Raw genomic sequence first — 20,865 nt, 5'->3', positions numbered from 1 at the left:
CCACGCGGGGCCCTTAGGAGTCTTTTATAAGTGTGTTGAAATTGAGGATGAATATGTTGTTTGTCTCCATTTGCAAACTTTTGATTAAATTACACTTAGAGCCTTTGGTTCATAGAATGTTTTTGAAAGAATTAAAATCTGTCAAAAAAATTAGAATTTGAATAAATTGGAATTAGAAAGTTTTAAAACTTGTCATGTGTTTGGTTGACAGAATTCAACTAAGGAATCTGAATTGAAATTATAACGAATGACAAAATTACCCTTTATTATTAAAATTTTATAATATCATAATAAAATATAAATAATAACAATTATCATCATAAAATTATACTTGTATATTCTTTATAAACATATGACTTGATCTTCAAAATTATTACTGTATTAATAATAAAATATAAAAATAAAAATAATAATATTAATAAAATAATAAACAAATATATGTTAGTCTATGTTGTACACACCCACCATGTACACATCTTTTCACAACAACTCACCATCTCCAATTCTCCATCTTGAATCATGATTGACAACACTTTTTTTTCCATCATTCAACTTTATCTATCCTTTACCTCTTATTCATTTTTCATCCAATAATAATAATAATAATAATAATAATATTATAATATATACGCATAGATCTATTTCTGTTATAATCAAACAGCCCCCAGCAACAAGAGATCAATGATGGCGGATGATAATGGTTGTTAAAATCCAGCAGCCAACAATAGTGAAACATTGGTGGTGGTAGATGGTGATGGTTGTTTAAAGGAGGCAGCATGCTTCAACGGTACAGGGAAGATTTTTCTGTTTTAGATAAAAGGGTATTTGAGTAAAAGGGGTAAATTCCCTGGAATCAAGTTAGTGATAAAATTATAGATTCTCTATTTTAAGGAATACAAAGAAAAGTTTTGAATTCCAATTCCATTATTTTGCCAACCAAACACCTTCATGAATGGAATTCAACATTCCAATTCCAAAGAATTTCATGAACCAAACACCCCTTAAGGAAAGCTCGCATTTATAATAAGTTTGACACGCGGTGAAATGGTTTTGCCACGACTCGAATATTGTAGTGAAAAAAGCAAAGAAAGTTTAAACGTTAACCGTGAAACCCACATAATGCGAAAGAGAAAATTGCTCTACATTTCAGATAACGATTCGATCTTATATTAACAAACAAATCCAACAACAACTACAAATCTTAATATAGACTCATGCCCACATGGTATGGATGCGATGGTGGTAGCGGCTTGTTGTAGTGGCTCCAACGGTGATGGTGGTGGCAAGTTGTGTTTGGCTATATATAACCCTACATTCATTCAATAATATTAAAAACAATTCACATTACAATAATGACGGCGAATAGTGTAGTCGTGTAGGTACGTAGTGGTAGCTATGGTGGTGGTGTTAGCGGTGGGTTGTAGTGGCTCCAATGGTGATGATGGTTGTAGTGGTTGCCTAGCTGCGATGGTGGTGGTGCTAACAACTGATGGTGATGGTGAGAATGTAGATTATTAATTGTAATATAATTGATTTAAACATAATAATGTGACAAATTGCTTTAAACACAGTGCAACGGTTACTATTATTAGACTCATGTCAGCGCAATGTAGAGACGATGGAGGTAGCAACGGGTTGCAGTGGCCGCGATTGTGGTGGCGGCAGCAAGTGATGGTGGAGGCGGCGAGTAGTATAAGTTTTTGATGTAAATGTAATTGATTTAGAGTATAATTTAGTTAATTAAGGATTTAACGGATGAATTTTGTACATTATTTTATTAAGTTTACTTTTGGTTGTTAGGTGATAGTTCAGTTGAATAAGAAAGAATATTTTAGATAGATAGAAACCTATAATAGAAAAAAGGAGAAAGTGGTTGATGCTTTTATATATGTGCCGGCATTCAACTTCCATATCACAATATGGCGTATTGAAGTTTATATGTGGGACATTTGCTAAGACCTTTAGTTAATGCGGCTCATTATCATTTCAATGCCTGTGGATCTCCGAATTTAATATTGCTGAGTGAGAGATTCATTGATAACACTTGGTTGTTTACGTGGATTCATCAGCGAGAATCTAATAACTCTTTGTCACATCTTTATTCTTATTCAAATTGTATGTCAAAGGCGGGAGAATTCAAAAGAGAAAAAGACAAAATAAGATACAGTGGTTACAACTGTTTTTATCCTTCTATGGAATGAAAACAATTTAGAAAAAAGAAATAGTTGGTTTCTCTTTCATACCCGATATAGTATAGAAGACAAGCACGTCTGTTGCAACTATCTCTAGCCAATGAGTATTCGACAACCACCAACCTATCGCCATCAAGTCACAGATGTGTTGCCCTATCTCTTCTACTATATAAGGCAACATATCCTCTCACAATTGGGTGTTTGTCCACCACAAGTGTGTATCAGTTAGAAAGTTTGATATTTGATTGTAATTGATTGTTTAAGTTTCTAGTTAGACTAATTTCATTTACATGCTTGTAAGTCAAGTTATAATATCGACCGTGTTTAATTAATGATACATATGATTAGACTTGTATAGATTGTGTTTTTTAACCTTTACTTTTGTTCTTTACTTATTGTCATTTAATTACTTGTCTATTTAATTAATATAAGTTTAGCAAACTGATTTCGCATTTTAATTCTTTCTCCTTATCGAAAATACTTAAAACAAATTAATTCAACAGACCCGCGTTTTACACGGGGTCTAAATCTAGTACCAATTCATAACACAATCACAAGCCTATTGATAGCAACCTTTAGAGGGGGGTTAGGCTCCAAGAAATAACATAGAGAAAGAGAGATTTTTGAGGCAATTTTGTAAAAATTCTCATTCCAAAACAAGTACTTAAATATACAAAATGCAGAAATGAAACTGACAGCATAATGGAAACGGATTACCTAAATGCAGGAGATCGTGGGATCAAAAGAAACATGCCTACTACTTGCTAAGTTAAAGGACGATAATACAGTAAATGTAAACGTGCAGATGGACCTAATCTAATAGCCGTTTGGGTTTAACCAGCTTTCTCTCGGGCCTTGCTACTCGTCCAGATCTTGGGTCTACCAATGGGCCATGATTAATGGGCTAGTCTGTATCACCTACATATTAGTAAGTTTCAGTTTTGACGCATCTAACCTTGTAATACAAAAAATACTGATTTTTGACCATTAAAGAGACGAACCTTGACTAATAAAATTTAATTTAAAATTTAAACACTCTCCTTAGGAGTGACAGTCGTTGGTTTAACATCCTCCTCGGAGAGTCATAGATCAAGTTAGCTTCCTCGGTTCCGGTTCTCCCACTTAGGACAGTTGTTGGTTAAATGTCCAAGTTTCGTTGTACTTGTAACGTCTGAGGTGGCTTTTAGCCCGCTCTGGATCTATTCACCATAGATGGATATTGATTATCAAGCCTGATTGCTTAATTCTCTCATAATACATGGTATTATGGAGTATCATTATCTACTCCTATGTACATTTAGAAACTATATATATGGTCATTGGTACCCCCTTTTCAGTTTCACTTATATCTAATCTTGATATATGATGCATTTTTTAAATACCAGAGTCATAAACCAAAACGGACGTCATATGGTGATCTTTCGACTTTTGAGGTACGTAAACAGTCCTTTTCTTTCGACTTTTGTAAAATCTTTGGACTTTGGAGACATGTAGCTAGGTACGTACCTTAACACATGAATTTTGAAAAGAGGCACTAGGAATGCCAGAAGGTGCCTCTGCTCACATGGCTTATTAATTGAAAATGAGTGCTGCCATTGCTGTGTTTTGATACATGCTAATTTGAATGCTCCTATTCTAGCCTTTGGTTATAGCTAATCATATCCTCTTTGACCCGTTAAAAATATGAAGATTAAATTTACCTGGCCTCATCTAAATTGACACCTCTAGGTCTTATCTATCTTCCATCTTATAACACTATATGTTTCTCTCACGCATCATATTACTTATTCTATGAAGTTTGGGCGGCCGGTTTATGGGGATGTTTTTAGATAACAAGAAGAACCACACAACTACGAGGTACTTGTATGTTTGAAACTTGGTTTCTGGTGTCTGTGTGTGTGTATTTTATCGCCGACACCAAAATCAATTCCTTCCCTGACTTGTCTCCTTGCACTATCAATGTTTCGTCATTTGGCAGAGGTATTCTCACAACTTTCTCGTAACACCCAATATCAGCGCGAACTCTAGACAGTCAGTCCATACCAACTATCACATCAAAACTTCCTAGTTCTATGGGAATCAGATCTATCTTAAAGGTTTTACTAGACAATGTTAAACTACAATCTACCAAATGATCTCTAGCAACATACTTTTGACCGTTTGCATATTCGACAATATACGTTTCTTTCATGGGGATAGCTACTACATTAATTCGAGACTTAAATTCTAAGGATATAAAACTTTTATCAGCACCAGAGTCGAATAACACAAAGACATAATGATTATTGAGTATGAATGTACCTATCGCAACGTTGGGATCACGTCGTGCATCAGCAGCATCCAAAGCAAACACTCGTCCTCTTCCTTCTCCTCCTTGATTCCTTCCCTGATTCCCAGCTTGATTGTTCCCTGCATTGTTCCTGATTGGAACTATAGCATTGTTGTTCAGGGCTTGATTGAGTCGTGGACACGCGGGTCGCATATGGGTTTCGCTCCCACATTCGTAGCATTGACCGGGTGTCTTGTCCTTACAGAACTTTGCCAGATGTTCCGTATTTTTACAATGGTGACAAGTAGGACAGTTTCCCTTGTGATGGAGGCCACACCTATTACACTTTGGGTCTAAGCCGGTGTACCTCTTGACATCCTGAGCAACCACAGCAAAGTTTCTAGCAGTCCTAAACCTCTTGCCATTTCTACCATTGCAAAAACCACTACCAGAGGCATAATCATTCCTTTTCTTGTTCACATCAGTTCCAACAGAAGAACCAGTGGTTCTTTTCAAGTCTATCACCATCCGGTTGGTGGCACTAACTGCCGCTTGAAGAGTCAAAGGATTAAAAGCCGCTACCAACCTTCGGACATCAGGTGACAAGCCATAACAGTATCTTTCAATCAATTTCTCCTCCGTATCTACCATACGAGGAACTAGCCTTGCCAATTCATGAAAACGAGTTGTATATTTCTCGTTGTCTAATCCGACCATACTATGATTCCAGAATTCACCTTCCATTTTCTGTACTTCTTCTCGAGGACAGTACTTTTCCATCAACATCCTTTTAAAGTTCAACCAAGGTATGCTATTAGCCGGCTCTCGACCACGAGTCCTTATCTGCTCGTTCCACTATGACAAAGCGTGCTTTTGAAATTGAGAGGCAGCATATTCCACTTTGTGCTCTTCGGCACAACGGCTAATATGAAGCACCGCCTCTATGCTCTCTAGCCAATTGATTAGGCCGACAGGACCTTCGGTGCCATGGAACTCCTTTGGCTTGCAATAAGTGAAGGTCTTAAAGTCACTCCCGTGCAGATGAACTCGAGGAATAAGTTGTTCAGCAGTAGGTTCCACATTGTTACTATTGTCAGCATGATGATTATTATTGGCGTTCATACTCACTGTGATCTGAGCGACTAGAGTAGGCATGGCGGCCAATAGTTGTTGTGTCACAAATGCCGCCATATTATTTTCCCCGCCAGCAGGTGGGGTAGATCCAAGACCGGTGTTCACATTTGCAGCAGCAGTTTCTGGTCCTTGTTGGATCACAGGTTCTTCCTATTGAGTATCATTAGGTCTAGGAGTTGATCGAGTAACTCTCTTTGGAGCAGTCTTCTTAGCTGGAGTCTTTTTCTGGGTCTTGTTTCTCTTCTTAGGAGCCATAAGTCTATGACATGAACAAAAATGTCATTCAGAGATTTCCATGAGAAGTTATATAGAAAGTTGCTTTGAAATATAGATGATAGTACAAATACAAGTCAAAATCTGTTGACTTGTATGAACTCATGTACTAAACAAGACAAGAAATATGAAACATCATAATTCTAGAGTTAAAATGAACAAGTGACGTAGTTTGAACAAGTATATAAGTCAAAAGATGATCATATTTCATTGATGCCCAAAATTTACATAGTCAGATTGATACGGTTCAAAGACATGTGGGAACTACATCCACAATGATAATTTACATAGTCGGACCAGCACGACTCAAAAGACATGTGGGAACTACATCCACAATGATAATTTACATAGACGGACCAGTATGTTTCAAAAGACATGTGGGAACTACATCTACAATGATAGACTGCAACTTAGGTACAAAATATGAGTTGTTATCTGTTCTAGGCTTACAATATATAACTACTATAGATTACATCTTGATAAGAACGACGACCAGCAAAGCCATGACCAAAACCACCAAAACTGATAGTATCCATATCACAGTCCAGATAGTCTCCTTCCCCTCCCTAGCAACAGTCATAGCATCAGAATCACTCTCCTTCCCCTCCCTAGCAACAGTCATAGCATCAGAAGCATGCTAATAAGCTCCAGTCAATCCTTGAGCTTGATTCACAATAGCCTCTCTAGTACGGATGAGAGAGTTGTTCATCCTTGACATTTGTGGGAGAGCATATTCCGACCTATCAGCTTCAGTTACAACGGGCATAACAAGATTGGGGTTGTAAACAGGCACTCTGGAGGGACCCGCAGCATACGGATCGCCCAGAAAGAATGAAGGACCAAACCCAAGGTTGTCCTGGACTGGTGCAGAAGGACCAGGAGCATTAGGATCTCGAGGAGCATAAGGCAGACGAGCTCCCTCGGTAGTTCTCCTTTGATATGGAGCTACCGGTGACAGAGGTGGTTGAATATGGATAGACACATGCTCATTTCCAGATTCACTGGATGATGATACCAGATTGACGGGGCGAGACTCAGTGCCCGAAGCCTCAAATGGTTCCTCTTCAGAAGAGTGAGGAACACGGGGAATAGAGTTAGCTACCACAGGAACTCAAGGAGTACCAGGAACAACAGCATAAGAGCTAGCTCCGTCCGACATGATAAGTCTGAAAGGTAGACAACATATCCGTATAAGTCTAATGGATGAGACAATACGAGTCAAATGACTGAAACAGTACGCAATACATGAGTTTTTAAAGAAATCTTCGTCTAAATGTATACACATACGATTTGGGTTTCTATTTCTAACATACCTTCAATGTTTATATATAGGGTCACCCGCAGCCTTCCCACCACATCTACAGTATGTTATTAATATAGTCCAAATTATCACGTATATACAAAATCTAGGATATTTATTTCGAGCCTTATATTATTTTACATAATCGGGACGTAGTTGATCAGGTTAGGTCTAATTATAGACAAATAATATAACTCTTGAAATAAGTATCCTAAACCTTAATAGACTTAGATTTCCTTTTGAAACGACAATGGCTATAGATTGAGTTTTTCCTCCGGAAAAACTCTGTATTAACTATAACCTTGGCTCTTGATACCAATTTTTTGTCACACCCCGTTGTAGCGGAAATACAGGGTTAACAAACTAATTGCGTACTAACCAAAGGCTAATAGAAATTACATCCATTTAATACCAATTACAAGTCTAATACAAGTACAATCGTTCAAATGTGGACCCCAGAATATGGATACAAGTCATCCAGGGCCCACTTAATACAAGATAAATATTTGGACCGTCTAGTACAATTAGAACTTAGAACATAATAGTCCTCCAATGTCTGACGTTAATTATACGTCAAGTCAAAAGAATGGCCCTATCATGTCAAGATGATCCAAGACTTACTGTTGGTTACCTGAAAAGCATGAAATTTGAGAGGATCAACTATCGAAATAGTTGGTGAGTTTACAGTGTGTTTGACCAAAGTTTAGTCGTCATTGAGAGTACACAATGACATGTAGTTATTTAAGACAAGACAGCCGGGAGCAAAATCCGACAATATATAATGACAGTCCAGACCTAAGTCCGACAATATGACTAATATGCCTCGCACAGGATTTCCCGTCTAAAGTGGGGTGCGGACCACAACCATGACAGTCAGGAACAAAATCTGACAAGACAACCATTAGGATCTCATAATGGTAATAACTACCTAAGGGGAACATTTTAGTCTGTCAAACACATAAACATTTAGTCAGCCGAAAACATGGCAAGTCTAAGTCACATAGAACAAAATTTCATAAGACATGTATACACATTTTCAGACAGTCGTCAACCTGACAAACATAAGGCAAATAATTCAAGTAGCCAAATCACATGACATAGACAAAGACAAATCATTTATAAAGTAGTCGTGTATACAACAGTACATGATTTTCAGGCCCAAAGTAAAAAGGAAAAAGGGCGCCATAAACTCACCTTAGCGGTCAAAGAGCTAGAAGTATGAGTAGTCCGAGAAAATGAGCAGTCTAGTCTCCACGTCTATCCAAAACCTAGGATATGAGTACCAATGGTGAGGATCAAATCTCATGATGACAAGTATCCTACGTACAACCACTTAGCTATCGATCTTAGAATGCCACGACCAAGTGTGATTTAATGTTCAATATATATTTGACTCAAGTTACTAACGTCATTGACATTGTCATTGCCAAGTGTCCATAATATACACCTTACTAGTTAGTCTATATCATAACTCAAGTTCATCTTTTGTCCCTAAATTTGGATGGAAAATCAAAGTGTTTAAATGTGTGTTTTAACAAGTTTGATACTCTTTTTATGAGGATATAAGACTAGTAAATAAGTGTTGGATCATTAGAAGTCGACCGATAACCGAACGAAAACGCTAAGGGAGGACAGGGGATTGGCGGACGATCTGCCGGATGATCTGCCGGATGATGTGATGAACACGGATCATCCGTCAGTTCATCAACATCGTCCGCAGATTACAAAAAACAAGAAAATGGGTTTTGAGTGCAGTGTTTGACCATTTGCTGTAACCAAATCGTTTTTAACTCAATTCCTTTCATTATAACAAGTATAAACATGTTCAATAGACCTGGGAACAACCCATATTGCTAACCATTTCACAAATCCAATACTTTTGATTTCCAAAACCTAATTCTAATCAATTTTATTTATCCAACAAAAAAAACCAAAACCCATCTCATATTCAAAGACTATAATTTCTAATTACCAAGAACTGATACAATACTAAGATTGAATAAATTCAAATCAAAGTTTAGTAGAAAAAGGGTAACTTACCAAAAGTTGAAGTTCTTGAGAAATAAATGAAAAAGATGAAGATGATAATGATGTTGATGATGATTCCTTGATTATCCACTAAATAATTCCTTCCCTTAAATTCCCCTTTTGATTTCAATATAAATCAGGTTTTTGATGGAGATAAAATAGATATATTTGAGAGAAATTTGGAATTGTGTATGTGTTGTGTGTGTGTGGTGATCGACCAAAAGGAAGAAGAAGGGAGGAGGGGCTGTTTGGTTGGTTCATTTCTAACCACAAATAAAGGGAATCGGCCCATGTGGCCATATTTGATATTTTAATACCTTAATTTGGTAAAATGCTTACAATTAAATACCGTATGACTAAAAGGTTATAATTTAAAGTAAAAGTATTTTCCCTCGTGTTATTTAAATTAAGACAAGTCAATAAAGTTTCGTCAAGGTAAACTTTATAATATTAAGTCTAGACAGTCTAATTATTTTGTACAAGACATAACTTTTATATATTTATTTAAAATTATTTTTAAGACTCGGCATACATCTAGATAGCTAATAGTCTACGTCTTCAGGATACTTCTAATTGAACTAAGTCAAAAGTCCAAATGTCTAATAATTTCCACGTCAAAGACCGTCTAAATTAGACGAGATTACGATAATGACTAAGCTTAAACGAGATTAAGACTAACCCGATGTTAATAAATTACGAGTTGTCACACTGTTCCATGTCTTGGTACTAATTAATACTTCAATAGAAGATCATAATTGAGTATATGTCCGGATTTTGACCTTGTTAAATATAACATGAATTTTGATATGGAATGTTTAGACCCCATGAGTTTCAGTGTGAAGCACCATTGAATCATGAAGTCTGGGTTTGTACACCCCACATGGTAGTCAAAGTTAGAGGTGGCGTAACAGGTGAGTCAGGCAGTTTGGGGGATGGTCAAAAGTCAAAACCCATAAGTAGTAATTTTTGTACGGGTTGATCAATGTTTGGTTGATGAACAAAGCTTTTTTATCCAAGTTTCTAGTTTATGTTTTCCCTAAATAATTAGTCTGTTAAATTTGATAACAAAGTTAAAGTAATTTTTCAATGTTAAAGTTATACTTCAGAGGTTTTTTTTGGCCCGCTCCACCCATTTGGTCTGGTTCCCTGGAAAACATAAGCTGAATATACCAATTCATAAGTAAATGGGCCGAGGTTGCCACCTCTAGTCTGAAAATGCTGGAGCAAAATGAACTCATTTTCTTTTTGCTCAACAAGTTGACTTGCTTAGAGGTCAAAAAACAGATATAGTGGACGTTTCATTACAGCCGGAATGAGTTGGAACTTGGAACTCATGAAAATGTCTTGCCTGCCAAGTGAGTGTTACACCCTTGCCATCCCCAATCACCTTAAAACCTAAACGTTGTTGTTTAGTTATATATCTCTCTTGCTTATTTTTTAGATACGGGGAGGCCCGTGAGGAAGAGAAACTCCGTAGTCAACGGGAGGACTTCAGCGACATGGTTGCAGATGTGTGTTTGACAGCATTACTAATTTCAGTTTCAACCCTCCTCCAAATAGTATAAATTTTAACTTAAATACTGATTAAAAACTCATTTGTCTTGTGGATTAATATGTTTCAGAATTAAAAGAAGAGGAAGCAAAAGATGCATATGGAAGACTACAAGTCAAAGGAAAAGGATTTCAAGTTATAAAACTTCCTTCCATGTACAAGTTAATTATTTTTGCTTTGGATTGCAAAATATAGGCTCAAGTGTGACACATTGGAAAATACATGTCTATGGTTGGTATTTTAACAATCTCTATCAATGCCAACAATTGTGATCATTAAACACAGATTGCTGGACTCGACGTATGAGATCTTTATCCTTGCTGTATTACTTCATTAGAGTTGCACGCAACGACTGAATTTATCAAAAATTTGGTCTCTTTTTCTGAGTTATAGACCCCAAAAGACTGGTCTTTTGGTAATACACATTATACAGTTTGTCACACCAATAAGTCCACATTTTAGTATTCGTAGAGCTTGCATGGTGAAACGACGATAATAAGACGGCTTCAAATCATGTCATAAATCATTTCTCATCGGCACATTTTTAAAATTGATTTCAACTGACACACTATTACTACCAATAATACCACTTTATAAGTAGGGAAAAGTGAATATATGGCTATCATGTATCTAAGCTTGGGTATAGATCCCCTCACATATTAATTTTTTAATATTTGTTGCAAAATAAATAAATCACATGGCCCTCATGATATTTATGGTTTAAAAAATTGACATGTGAGGGATTCTATACCCAAGCTTAGGTACAAGATAGCCACATATTTCCTTCCCTCTTATAATTATTATCAAATTCAAAAAATAAAATAAAAAGTAAACTAACAGCTTGGATTGATTGGGGACCCACATCCCTTTAATCAGTTCTTCCGTATCAGTTAATCGTCAAAGAAAATCAATTTCACAAAACGACAACGTGCTGCCTATGACGTCTGTTAGGCCTTTGCCAACGCCCCCTTCGTGGCCTCTTCCTCAGCTTTATTGATGAGGACTCCATTGGTAGGGGGTTGTTCGTGAGCTAGTTCGTGAGTTAGTTCGTGAGTTCCCCTTCGATGGGACGAACTTGGACGACGGAGGGGAAAAGGAAAAGAGTGGGGTCAGCTCCTTTTTTTTTTTTTATTTTGTTTTGTATTTTATTTGAGAAAGAGTGAGGAAGAGGTGAGAAAGAGGTGGAGTTGGTAGTGAGTGAGGAAGAAGTGTTTTAGGAGAGAGAAAAACTGATGTAGCAGTGAGGACGAGCACGAACTAGTTCGACGGTTGGCTGAGGCCTTAAAAGAGCAAAACACGAGCGTCAACGGGCAAACTAATTTTACGATTAAGAAAATAAGAAATCTCTATCTAATACACTATGATGTTTTACTAGAGGAACCGCCCTCCTCCTAGTAATACATATGAGGTGATAACATATCATTTCTGCTATTCACCTACAGATAAGACTGGCCATATGTACCGTCTATTGTTACTTTCGATTTATGTTTTTTTTTTTCTGAAAAAATATTATTTTTTCATAGTTTGTTTTCTCTATTAACATACATTCACACAATACATAAATACATTCACACATTTATCTATCACAGATCACGAATACACACCTCAAGTCATATGTATATAGCGTGATCAAATGATTGTTTAGCCAATGATGAATACCCGGCCATCCACGGAATACAACCAAATTTTTTGAGTAAACTGTAAAAGCCATCTAGTCGATTTAAGTTGTTGATTTTATATACGAAACTCCTCAAATTTATGTTCGCTAACAAATTAATTAGCTAAATTAAACTGTTTTTTTATTTTTATTTTAATTTTAAATTAAGCAATTCAAATCACAAAAAAGTGTCTAGAATAATGTGGTTTTTTGTTTTGATTCTAGATAATATAATTGTAATGTTTCATGGGGCATCTAGTAATTTGCTAGATGACTCCTTTTTGTATCCGCGCGTTGCGACGGTGAGATGGTGGAAGTAATAAATCCTAGGAAGTGATAAGTCATAAAATGTGATAGCCATATGCCTTAGCCGTACGGGCTCCGCATTCGGATTTAAAAATTCGTCGAAAGTATATCGAATGACATATCTAATAAAAGAGCATGAAATTTTAATAACATCCATACAACTTTTATAACTTATCGATATACGGTTTTTGAGATAAATGATTTTGAATGAATTAGAGGAATAAAATACTTATGGAGAGAAAAAAAAATGAGTGGTTGAGATTTGAGGAGAGACAAAAAAATGAGTAGTTGAGATTTAAGAGTATTATAGATATATTAGATAGAGATGTTTAAATTAGTGAATAAAAAAATGAGTATTTTTGTCTGTTCAAATCAGTTTTTCTTTTTAAAAAAAAAACTCCTCTTTTATAAGATAATATAGATATAGATATATTTAGTCGTTATAAACAAATATTATGCTGTTTTTTACTAAATCATATATGTCAAACTAACATAATATTTATTCAAAGTGTCACTAAAATTATATGGATAGTCTACATCATATAAGGTCCAATATACAGAGCCCTATCCTATTTGAAGAATTAAAGTTCAATGGTACATTTAAATTTTAATTCGAAAAAAGACAAACCGACCATTCTCTATTTTCTTTCATTTCCGTATCATCATTTCCTACTTTCTTAATATCATTATTAATATTTTGTCGGACGTTATATCAATGTTACTTAGAGCATCTCCAATGGGAGATTAATAAAAAGTTTTTTTTATAAAAAAAGTCTTTAGAAAAACTTAATACCATTGGGTTAGATGACTTTTTTTATGAATAGGTTGAGAAATTTCAAGCTTTTAAACAAAAGCTTTTTCTAAATCAAGAGAAAAAAAAAGCTTTAGAAAAAGATTTCCATTGGAGAATATAGATTTTTTATAGGTTGAAGTTAATGGATTAATGAAGTGGCATATAAAAAAGCTTTGAAAAACTTTTTATCATTATGGATGCTGTTATAAGATCATTCATAACAACTAGGTGGTAAAGATCGGATCCACCAACCAGGCCTAGGTGAAACTATTTTGGTGGTTTAGTGACCACCTTCGACCATCACCATTTTGGTGATGGTTTAATTGCTTAAAAAGAAAGTTATTAGCGTTAGATTCATATTTAATAGAGATAATAAGATTAATTTTTTTTTAATATATAGTACCGAATAATGACACTCAGTTTAGACATCAAAGTATCGAACACATGAACTGAAATAGACTGGGTATGACTCTTTGATCACTATTTTTTTTTTTTTTAATAAAAAAAGATTTACCCTAGAATACTATATTTACACTAATCTTCTTTATATATGTCTTTTTCATTAGTATGTCTTTTCCTTAATTAACGTTGTACTCGTATTATTTATTTTAATTATTAATAGAATGTGTTATTTTCAATAAAAATGTATTGTATTTTTTAGTAAATTAATGTAGAATCTAAATGGTGGGTGATAAATTTATGTAAAAGAGAAACAAATATATGGTGAGAAGATAATGCTCACGTTCTAATACTTCTAGAAAATTTCAAGATGAAGAATTACAAATGATCCAAAGAAGTTATATGTGAGCGAATAAGTGTTAAATGAACTATAATTTTGCATACCCAAAAACTCAAAACTAAGCAGATTTTATTGTTCAAGTTATTTAAAGAAATAAACATTTGTCTCTGTAAGAAATTTAATCCTTATTTCATTCAAAAAACTGGATTTTTTTTTTGTTTTGTTTTTTGTTTTTTGCCATTTAAGTATGTAGATACTGAAAGTAGCCTTTGTAACTAAGTAGAGGTAGAGTATATCTACATCTTAATTTTTTCTATACATCGTCGATGTATTGAGAGTTAAAACTCGTGAAAGACAACAATGACGGTTCTTTTATTTTAGATTTAACTTTTTAATTTCTTTTCATGGGCAGCCAAAATGTTACTTATAAAATGTTCGAACCCAAAAAAAATATTAAAACATATTGTTTTGTCACATCATCGAGTCATCTTAATGGTAGTTAAATGGAAAGAGATGTTTGAATGAAAGACAACCTATATGTAGAGTAGGATGGTTGGCAATCGAAATAAAAGAAAATTGTCTTTTTTGCGATTATAGACCTCGAGAAATATAGGGAAATCAAAATTTGATATTAACGACTTAAAGTTATTTTCGCCATTGCTACCAAAACTACAACGTATAAGGATTATATATATTTTGAAAATATAAGGATTAAGACAACATAAAATTATGAAGAAAATATGAATATATGATTAGTATCAACTATGTATATAGACAACCCCAACAACATTATTATCATTATAATGTAATTATATAGGTAGCATAGCTGTATAGGTATGACAATTTTTAGGGTATACCTAAGAGAGACCAAATGACACACAAAGCACTACCAATGGTCTCAATTTTCCCAATGTGCATATGACTAGTCTTCGTTATTTTTGTTCTTCGTTTTCCTCTTTACCAATTTTGAGTATCATCTTTTACTCATACGTCCTTTTGTGGGAATAAAAAAACATTGAACTTTAATATAGAAGAATAGCATAATCTCATTATCTTTATCCTCATCTATTATTTTATCTAGATTTTATTTGTTAATTATATCATCACACTGAATAAATTTAATTTGTTAGTGTCACGTCAACAATAAAGAAAGAAACTGTTTCTATTTTCTATCTAAATGGTAGATATTATATGATATGATATTAAGGGTTTTTGACTTTTACAACTTTTTTTTCTGAACAGCGAGTTAGTTGTTAGTAGTTAGTAGTTAACATTTAAGACACCACAATGACATCCAATTAGGCAGTTGGCGGAGCTTGAACCACGCATGCTTGAGATGAAACTTAGGACTCTCGAAACACCCCCCTAATAATCCACTCTTACAAATGTAGGAGATAGGATTCGAAACTTGATGGATTTTTTTCAAAATAAAAGACTCTATCAATGAGGCACCAATACTAAATAAAACTGATACCGATATTTAATGCAAACTGAGCTTTAGGAGTTAGTTTAGCATCCTTTTTTTAACATCAGATTACAAATATCTTATATACTATCCCAATAATACTAGATTAGTTGCACCATTTAAAAATTTGAACCTTGGTCTCTACTCTTAGAGGGAAGAGCCTTTACCAAGTGGGCTAACACCATATATATTGGCAATCAAATTTAATTAAATATGTTCTTTTTAACAACCCACAAATGCTAAAACTCGTAATATTATCTGGGGTAATCCTTAGCGAAAGGCTTTCGTTAGTTGACCCAACTCAGCATACGAAACTCAGACTGTTATTCTAAGTGCAAGAAAAACCATACAAAAATTAACCATTGAGAATCGAGCCTTTGTCTCATAGATAAAACCTTAGCGCGCGCGTCACCATACGAAACATAAACCATTGGCCTTGAATGTTATTTTTGGTTACGATACATTGAAATGTGTTACGGGCAATATCATGTATTAACTCATTCTATCCAAAGAACTTGGTCCTAGTGATCTATATATGGTGAACTCAACTATAAAGTTGTAAGTTTAAGTCTCACAAAAGATAAACTTGAAAACACTATATGTTCATATTACTCATGTTTGTCAAAATAAACTTTATAGTTGATTCTTATATATAATACATAGGGAGTTCAAGTCTTGGCACATTCTTAAAGAATTCATTTGTATTCTCTCTTTCATCTTCCTTAAATCTTCGATCACCATCTATCTATTTAAGTACTTTGTCTCACTACTTGACCAAAAGAAATCAAGCTTACCTTAGCCATTGTGTACTCAATTGGGTTGCATTAACTATGTCCGATTCAGATGGTTCGGAGTCCCCCAAGCGTCAATTTTCAAGAAGGAAAGATCGAACTCAACAATCCGACCCGTTAAAGTGTCCACGATGTGAATCAACAAACACAAAGTTCTGTTACTACAACAATTACAACAAAACACAACCTAGATACTTTTGCAAAGCTTGTAAAAGGCATTGGACAAAAGGTGGAAGTATTCGCAATATTCCCATAGGTGGTGGAAGGACAAATAAGCGGCTTAGAAGGCCTATAATCACCAACACAATGACAAACACCCTTTCTATAGATCATGCTAGTCATCTCCAAGGGTTAATTGATTCCAAAGAAACATATGATGCTTCTAACGACTTGCTCTTTGAACCAATGGGCAATGAAAGAAGTAGAGATGAAGAGGAATCATACACAAATATTGAAGAGCTAAAAGGTTTGGTTTCTTGGAATTTCAATGAAAGCTTTGTAGGTTGTACAATGCAAGATTTGGATCATGAAGATCTTCCAAAATTAGGATTATCAATACTTTCGAGCTCTTTTGAGACAAAATCTAGTTTAACTATTCCAAGATCTTTTAGCGAAATGCTTGGAAATGTTGAGGATTCGACCGTTGAGACAAGCATGATCATGCCTAGTTTTGAACCCACAAACAACTTTTATGAGCTAAGCAATCTTACATGGAATGATCTTGACATAATGGCTCTTGAAGATATGAATAAACCATGGGAGGATCCAGCATTCAAAACTTAGTTTGTGGTGATATTGCAGTAAAAAAGTTATGTAATCTATCTTGATGATCTTGTTTTATTGCTCATTGAGTTTGATTTCCTACTAGCTCTTTATTCTTCTATTTTATTTTTTGTTATATTTTTGCTAAAAAGGATTACTCTTAAATTCTACTGTATTAAATGTAATTGATGAAATGTAATTAATTCAGTTTAATAGTCATTATGTAAAATCTAGCTCAATGCCTCCATTGAATATGGAGATCATTATGAATTAGCTAGTCTCTTATAAGAGACAAATCAAGATCAATAATATATCCCATGCCATCCTAATGATTAAAGTGCTCAAGACAAGTCGAGTAAAATGCTTCATAGCCCTTAATGAATTCAAATATAAATTCATTTTCTACAAATAACGAGTAATTTTGAAAATATTTTTCTTTCTGTCATACCTGAAAAATAGGTACGAAACAGTAGGCTGATATCCCTTTTCAAGGCCGCCCCTGAAAATGCCATAAAGCTCAATTATAATTTGATTATATTTTTTACTTTCAACAATTACTAATTTGATTGTTTTAAGGGTATATCAACTTGATAGTCAACCTAAATTTTGTATCACATGATAATTGTAATCCAGCCATTTACTCTTTTAATTTCTCCATTTGATTATGCCAACTTTCTCATTATATTGTTAGCGACAAATTAGCAGTGAATTTGACCAATTTTCTAACAGTGTATGTAAATTAATTATATTTGTTGTTGTAGATATAAACTAGCATATTTGTTTAAGCATGTATTATAGTAATTTTTTAGAAATGACCCTTAAAATTGTCACTAACAAAATTTTCTATTTTTATGATTATGATGGTTGACTTTCACAAACTAAACTAATACATAACTAAAGGCACCTAGAATTGAGTTCACTATAGATGGTGATAAGGGACATGAACGTGATATAGACATAAGAGTCTATGATCAATTGTTTGAGTTGATGCAAGATTCTCATATATGGGCTCTCCCTGTTCTTGCTTGTGTCAAATTGGAATGTATCCAAATATATATCTATATATATATATATCAATTATTGTATATTGTTAGAATTAAATGTAATAAAAATAAGAGATGTTAAGTTACGTCTGGGCTGGATTGATTTAACATGACAGGAGGAAAGTAGGCATAGAGGATTTGGATTGATACAACCGTTGGTTTTTCTATAATCTAGAGAGAGAAAATGTTTTCTTCTTTATCTCTCCAGCGATCTACTCGGTGTCTTTTCTTTCGGTTTTAGGTTTTACCTACTATCAAGAATATTTTTTCAAGGGTAAACCCTTACGTCGGAGGTCCTTCTGGATGCAACATCTCTATCTTCGTGTAAGGCTAAGGCTCTTTACATCATACCTCCTCAAACCTAGTTGTTGCCGAATTAGGTATCGCTTCCGTTACCATTACCGTGTTGGAATTATTGAATAGGATATTAAATTTTCACTATGGAAAGTTGTAACTTCTATTTAAATATAGCTAATAATAGATGGAGAGTTTGTAAGCTACGAGTATCATTCTTCATTGTAACATCAGTGTTACATCCATAAACACTCTTTCATTAATTTTTCAACGTCATATCAGCATCACATTAATAACATTAGCATTACACTGCCTTTTTCTCTCCAAAAATACCCCAAAAACACCTGCCAATCATACCTATTCCTTACATTTTCGACTCTCTTTCTCCCAAAAATATACCCCAAAGCGTTCCCAACAAACCATGAACACCCCCTTTTTCTTACCTTTGGCCACACATGCATACTCTCGTCCTCCTCATCATAAACAAGAAAACCCCTCCTAAGAACACCTCCACGACGTCTTAGTGCCATCAATGTCGTGGAAGGATGCATCCAAGAACACCCTGATCATGGCGAATGGATAGAAAAGGCTTATGATCGAGGTTTATCATTTCTTAAATAGATAAAGCTTTTGAAAAAGACATAATAATGTCTATTTGGATAGGCTATTCTACCCATAGATGGATTGATACATAAGAGTGTTTGAAACTTAAACGTATTGGGTTAAAATTGATGTGTGAGTAAAATGCTTACCGGCTGAAAAAAAGACATTTTTCTAGGAATGACAGAGTTTTCTCTTAAATATACAAAGAGACCGCTGAACATATATTTGTCGTTAAAGAAATTACACACGAAATATTTCCTAAATTATATACTTGTGATTTATTAAAGTTAATTTAAGTATTTATATATATATATATAATTGAGTTATTATGAGAATCAAATAATTATCGAGAACTAAAGATAGATAAAAGATGTTGAAAAATGATGATATAAAAAAAAAAAAACAACAAAATAATAATATAAAGTTTAGGAATTATATCATTATATTGAACCTTTCTATAATTATAAAATGTAGAAAACTATTTTCCATAATTAATAACCAAATTTGAATTTATTAAATTAAAATTAAATTTAAAAAAGTTATAAAAGGTATGACATTCAATGACTCTAATTAAAAGTTAAAATTTATCCAAGGGTCTAAAGATATCCAAGTGGTCAAGCCTACATTATAATTTGTGGCAGAGGGGGCATGCGTTCGCGTAACCCCTGCTTCAATTGTTAATAACAAAAATAATCAATATTCATATATCTTAATCTTAATCTTATCTTAATATATACTAAAAGACAATTGGCTTAACCTTAATTGATCAATCACAACCCCTAATTTTCAAAAATAATTAAATCAACACATGTCTAAACTAATTTACACTTTTTTGGTTTTTTCATCACCATTATTTACACTTTAACCCAATTTTAAAATACAATTTACACTTTTTGATTTTCCATCACCAATTTACATTTTAATCCAATTTAAAAATAGTTAATACTATATTGCATAAAGTGTATTTAATAACAAAATATAACTAAAAGTTAGAAATGTTGCAACATTTGAATTAATACGAGTTCATATTTATATCAATGTTTTATTTTTAGATTATTTTTATTGTAAAACTTATTATTTCTATTAATACGAAATCATTGAAAACCCACGAACTAATGACTACTTTTGTTGTTTTTAAGGACCATGGCTAACGAAAACAACATTATTTTTTGTAAGACATCAATGAGAACTTAGTTAATTGTGTAATCAATATTAAGATATTGCATCTCTAGAAGAGTTTGTATAAAAGAAACTTTGTTACACCATCTAACCTTAATATAATCTAATATTCAGTGGGTTTTGATAATTTGTAAACTAAATTTTTCGTGAAAACTAGAAAACTGTCAAAACACATTGTGTTCTGAATTTAACACAATGTGTTTTTAATATGTTTTTCGAAAACACATTGTGTTAAGTTCATATCACAGTGTGTTTGAACAATTTTCTGATTTACATCGTTATCAAAAAGACATTGTGATTTAAAACTTAACACAACGTATTTTAGATTATATAATAAAAACACATTGTGTTTTATAAAAACACAATTAAAACACATTGTGTTAAATTCAGATCACAATGTGTTTTGGCAGTTTTCTAGTTTTCACAGAAAATTTAATTTTCAAATGAACATTTCATAATATTCAGTATCAACATTTGAATATCTT

General features: G+C 33.8%; 2 protein-coding genes and 1 long non-coding RNA gene across 3 annotated transcripts; 1 reads left to right on the top strand and 2 right to left on the bottom strand.

Moving 5' to 3' along the window:
• Positions 1 to 4,224: 4,224 nt before the first annotated feature.
• Positions 4,225 to 5,247, bottom strand: LOC122597103. The gene has a single exon (XM_043769736.1). It carries the CDS (start codon positions 5,245 to 5,247, stop codon positions 4,225 to 4,227), a length of 1,023 nt encoding a protein of 340 aa, XP_043625671.1.
• Positions 5,248 to 7,744: 2,497 nt separating this feature from the next.
• LOC122594822 lies at positions 7,745 to 9,453 on the bottom strand. Its single transcript, XR_006323112.1, has 3 exons — positions 9,209 to 9,453; positions 8,363 to 8,436; positions 7,745 to 7,799 (listed from the first exon to the last, which is right to left on the bottom strand). It is a non-coding gene; the product is annotated as an uncharacterized LOC122594822 (long non-coding RNA).
• Positions 9,454 to 16,538: 7,085 nt separating this feature from the next.
• Positions 16,539 to 17,282, top strand: LOC122597102 (dof zinc finger protein DOF1.4-like). Its single transcript, XM_043769735.1, has one exon. The coding sequence runs from the start codon at positions 16,539 to 16,541 to the stop codon at positions 17,280 to 17,282; it is 744 nt and encodes a 247-aa protein (XP_043625670.1).
• Positions 17,283 to 20,865: the final 3,583 nt, after the last annotated feature.

Source organism: Erigeron canadensis, chromosome 4 (genome assembly GCF_010389155.1).
Source record: "Erigeron canadensis isolate Cc75 chromosome 4, C_canadensis_v1, whole genome shotgun sequence".
Lineage (NCBI taxonomy): Eukaryota > Viridiplantae > Streptophyta > Magnoliopsida > Asterales > Asteraceae > Erigeron > Erigeron canadensis.
The sequence above is the reverse complement of the archived record's forward strand: the minus strand, read 5'-3'. Positions and strand labels throughout refer to the sequence as shown.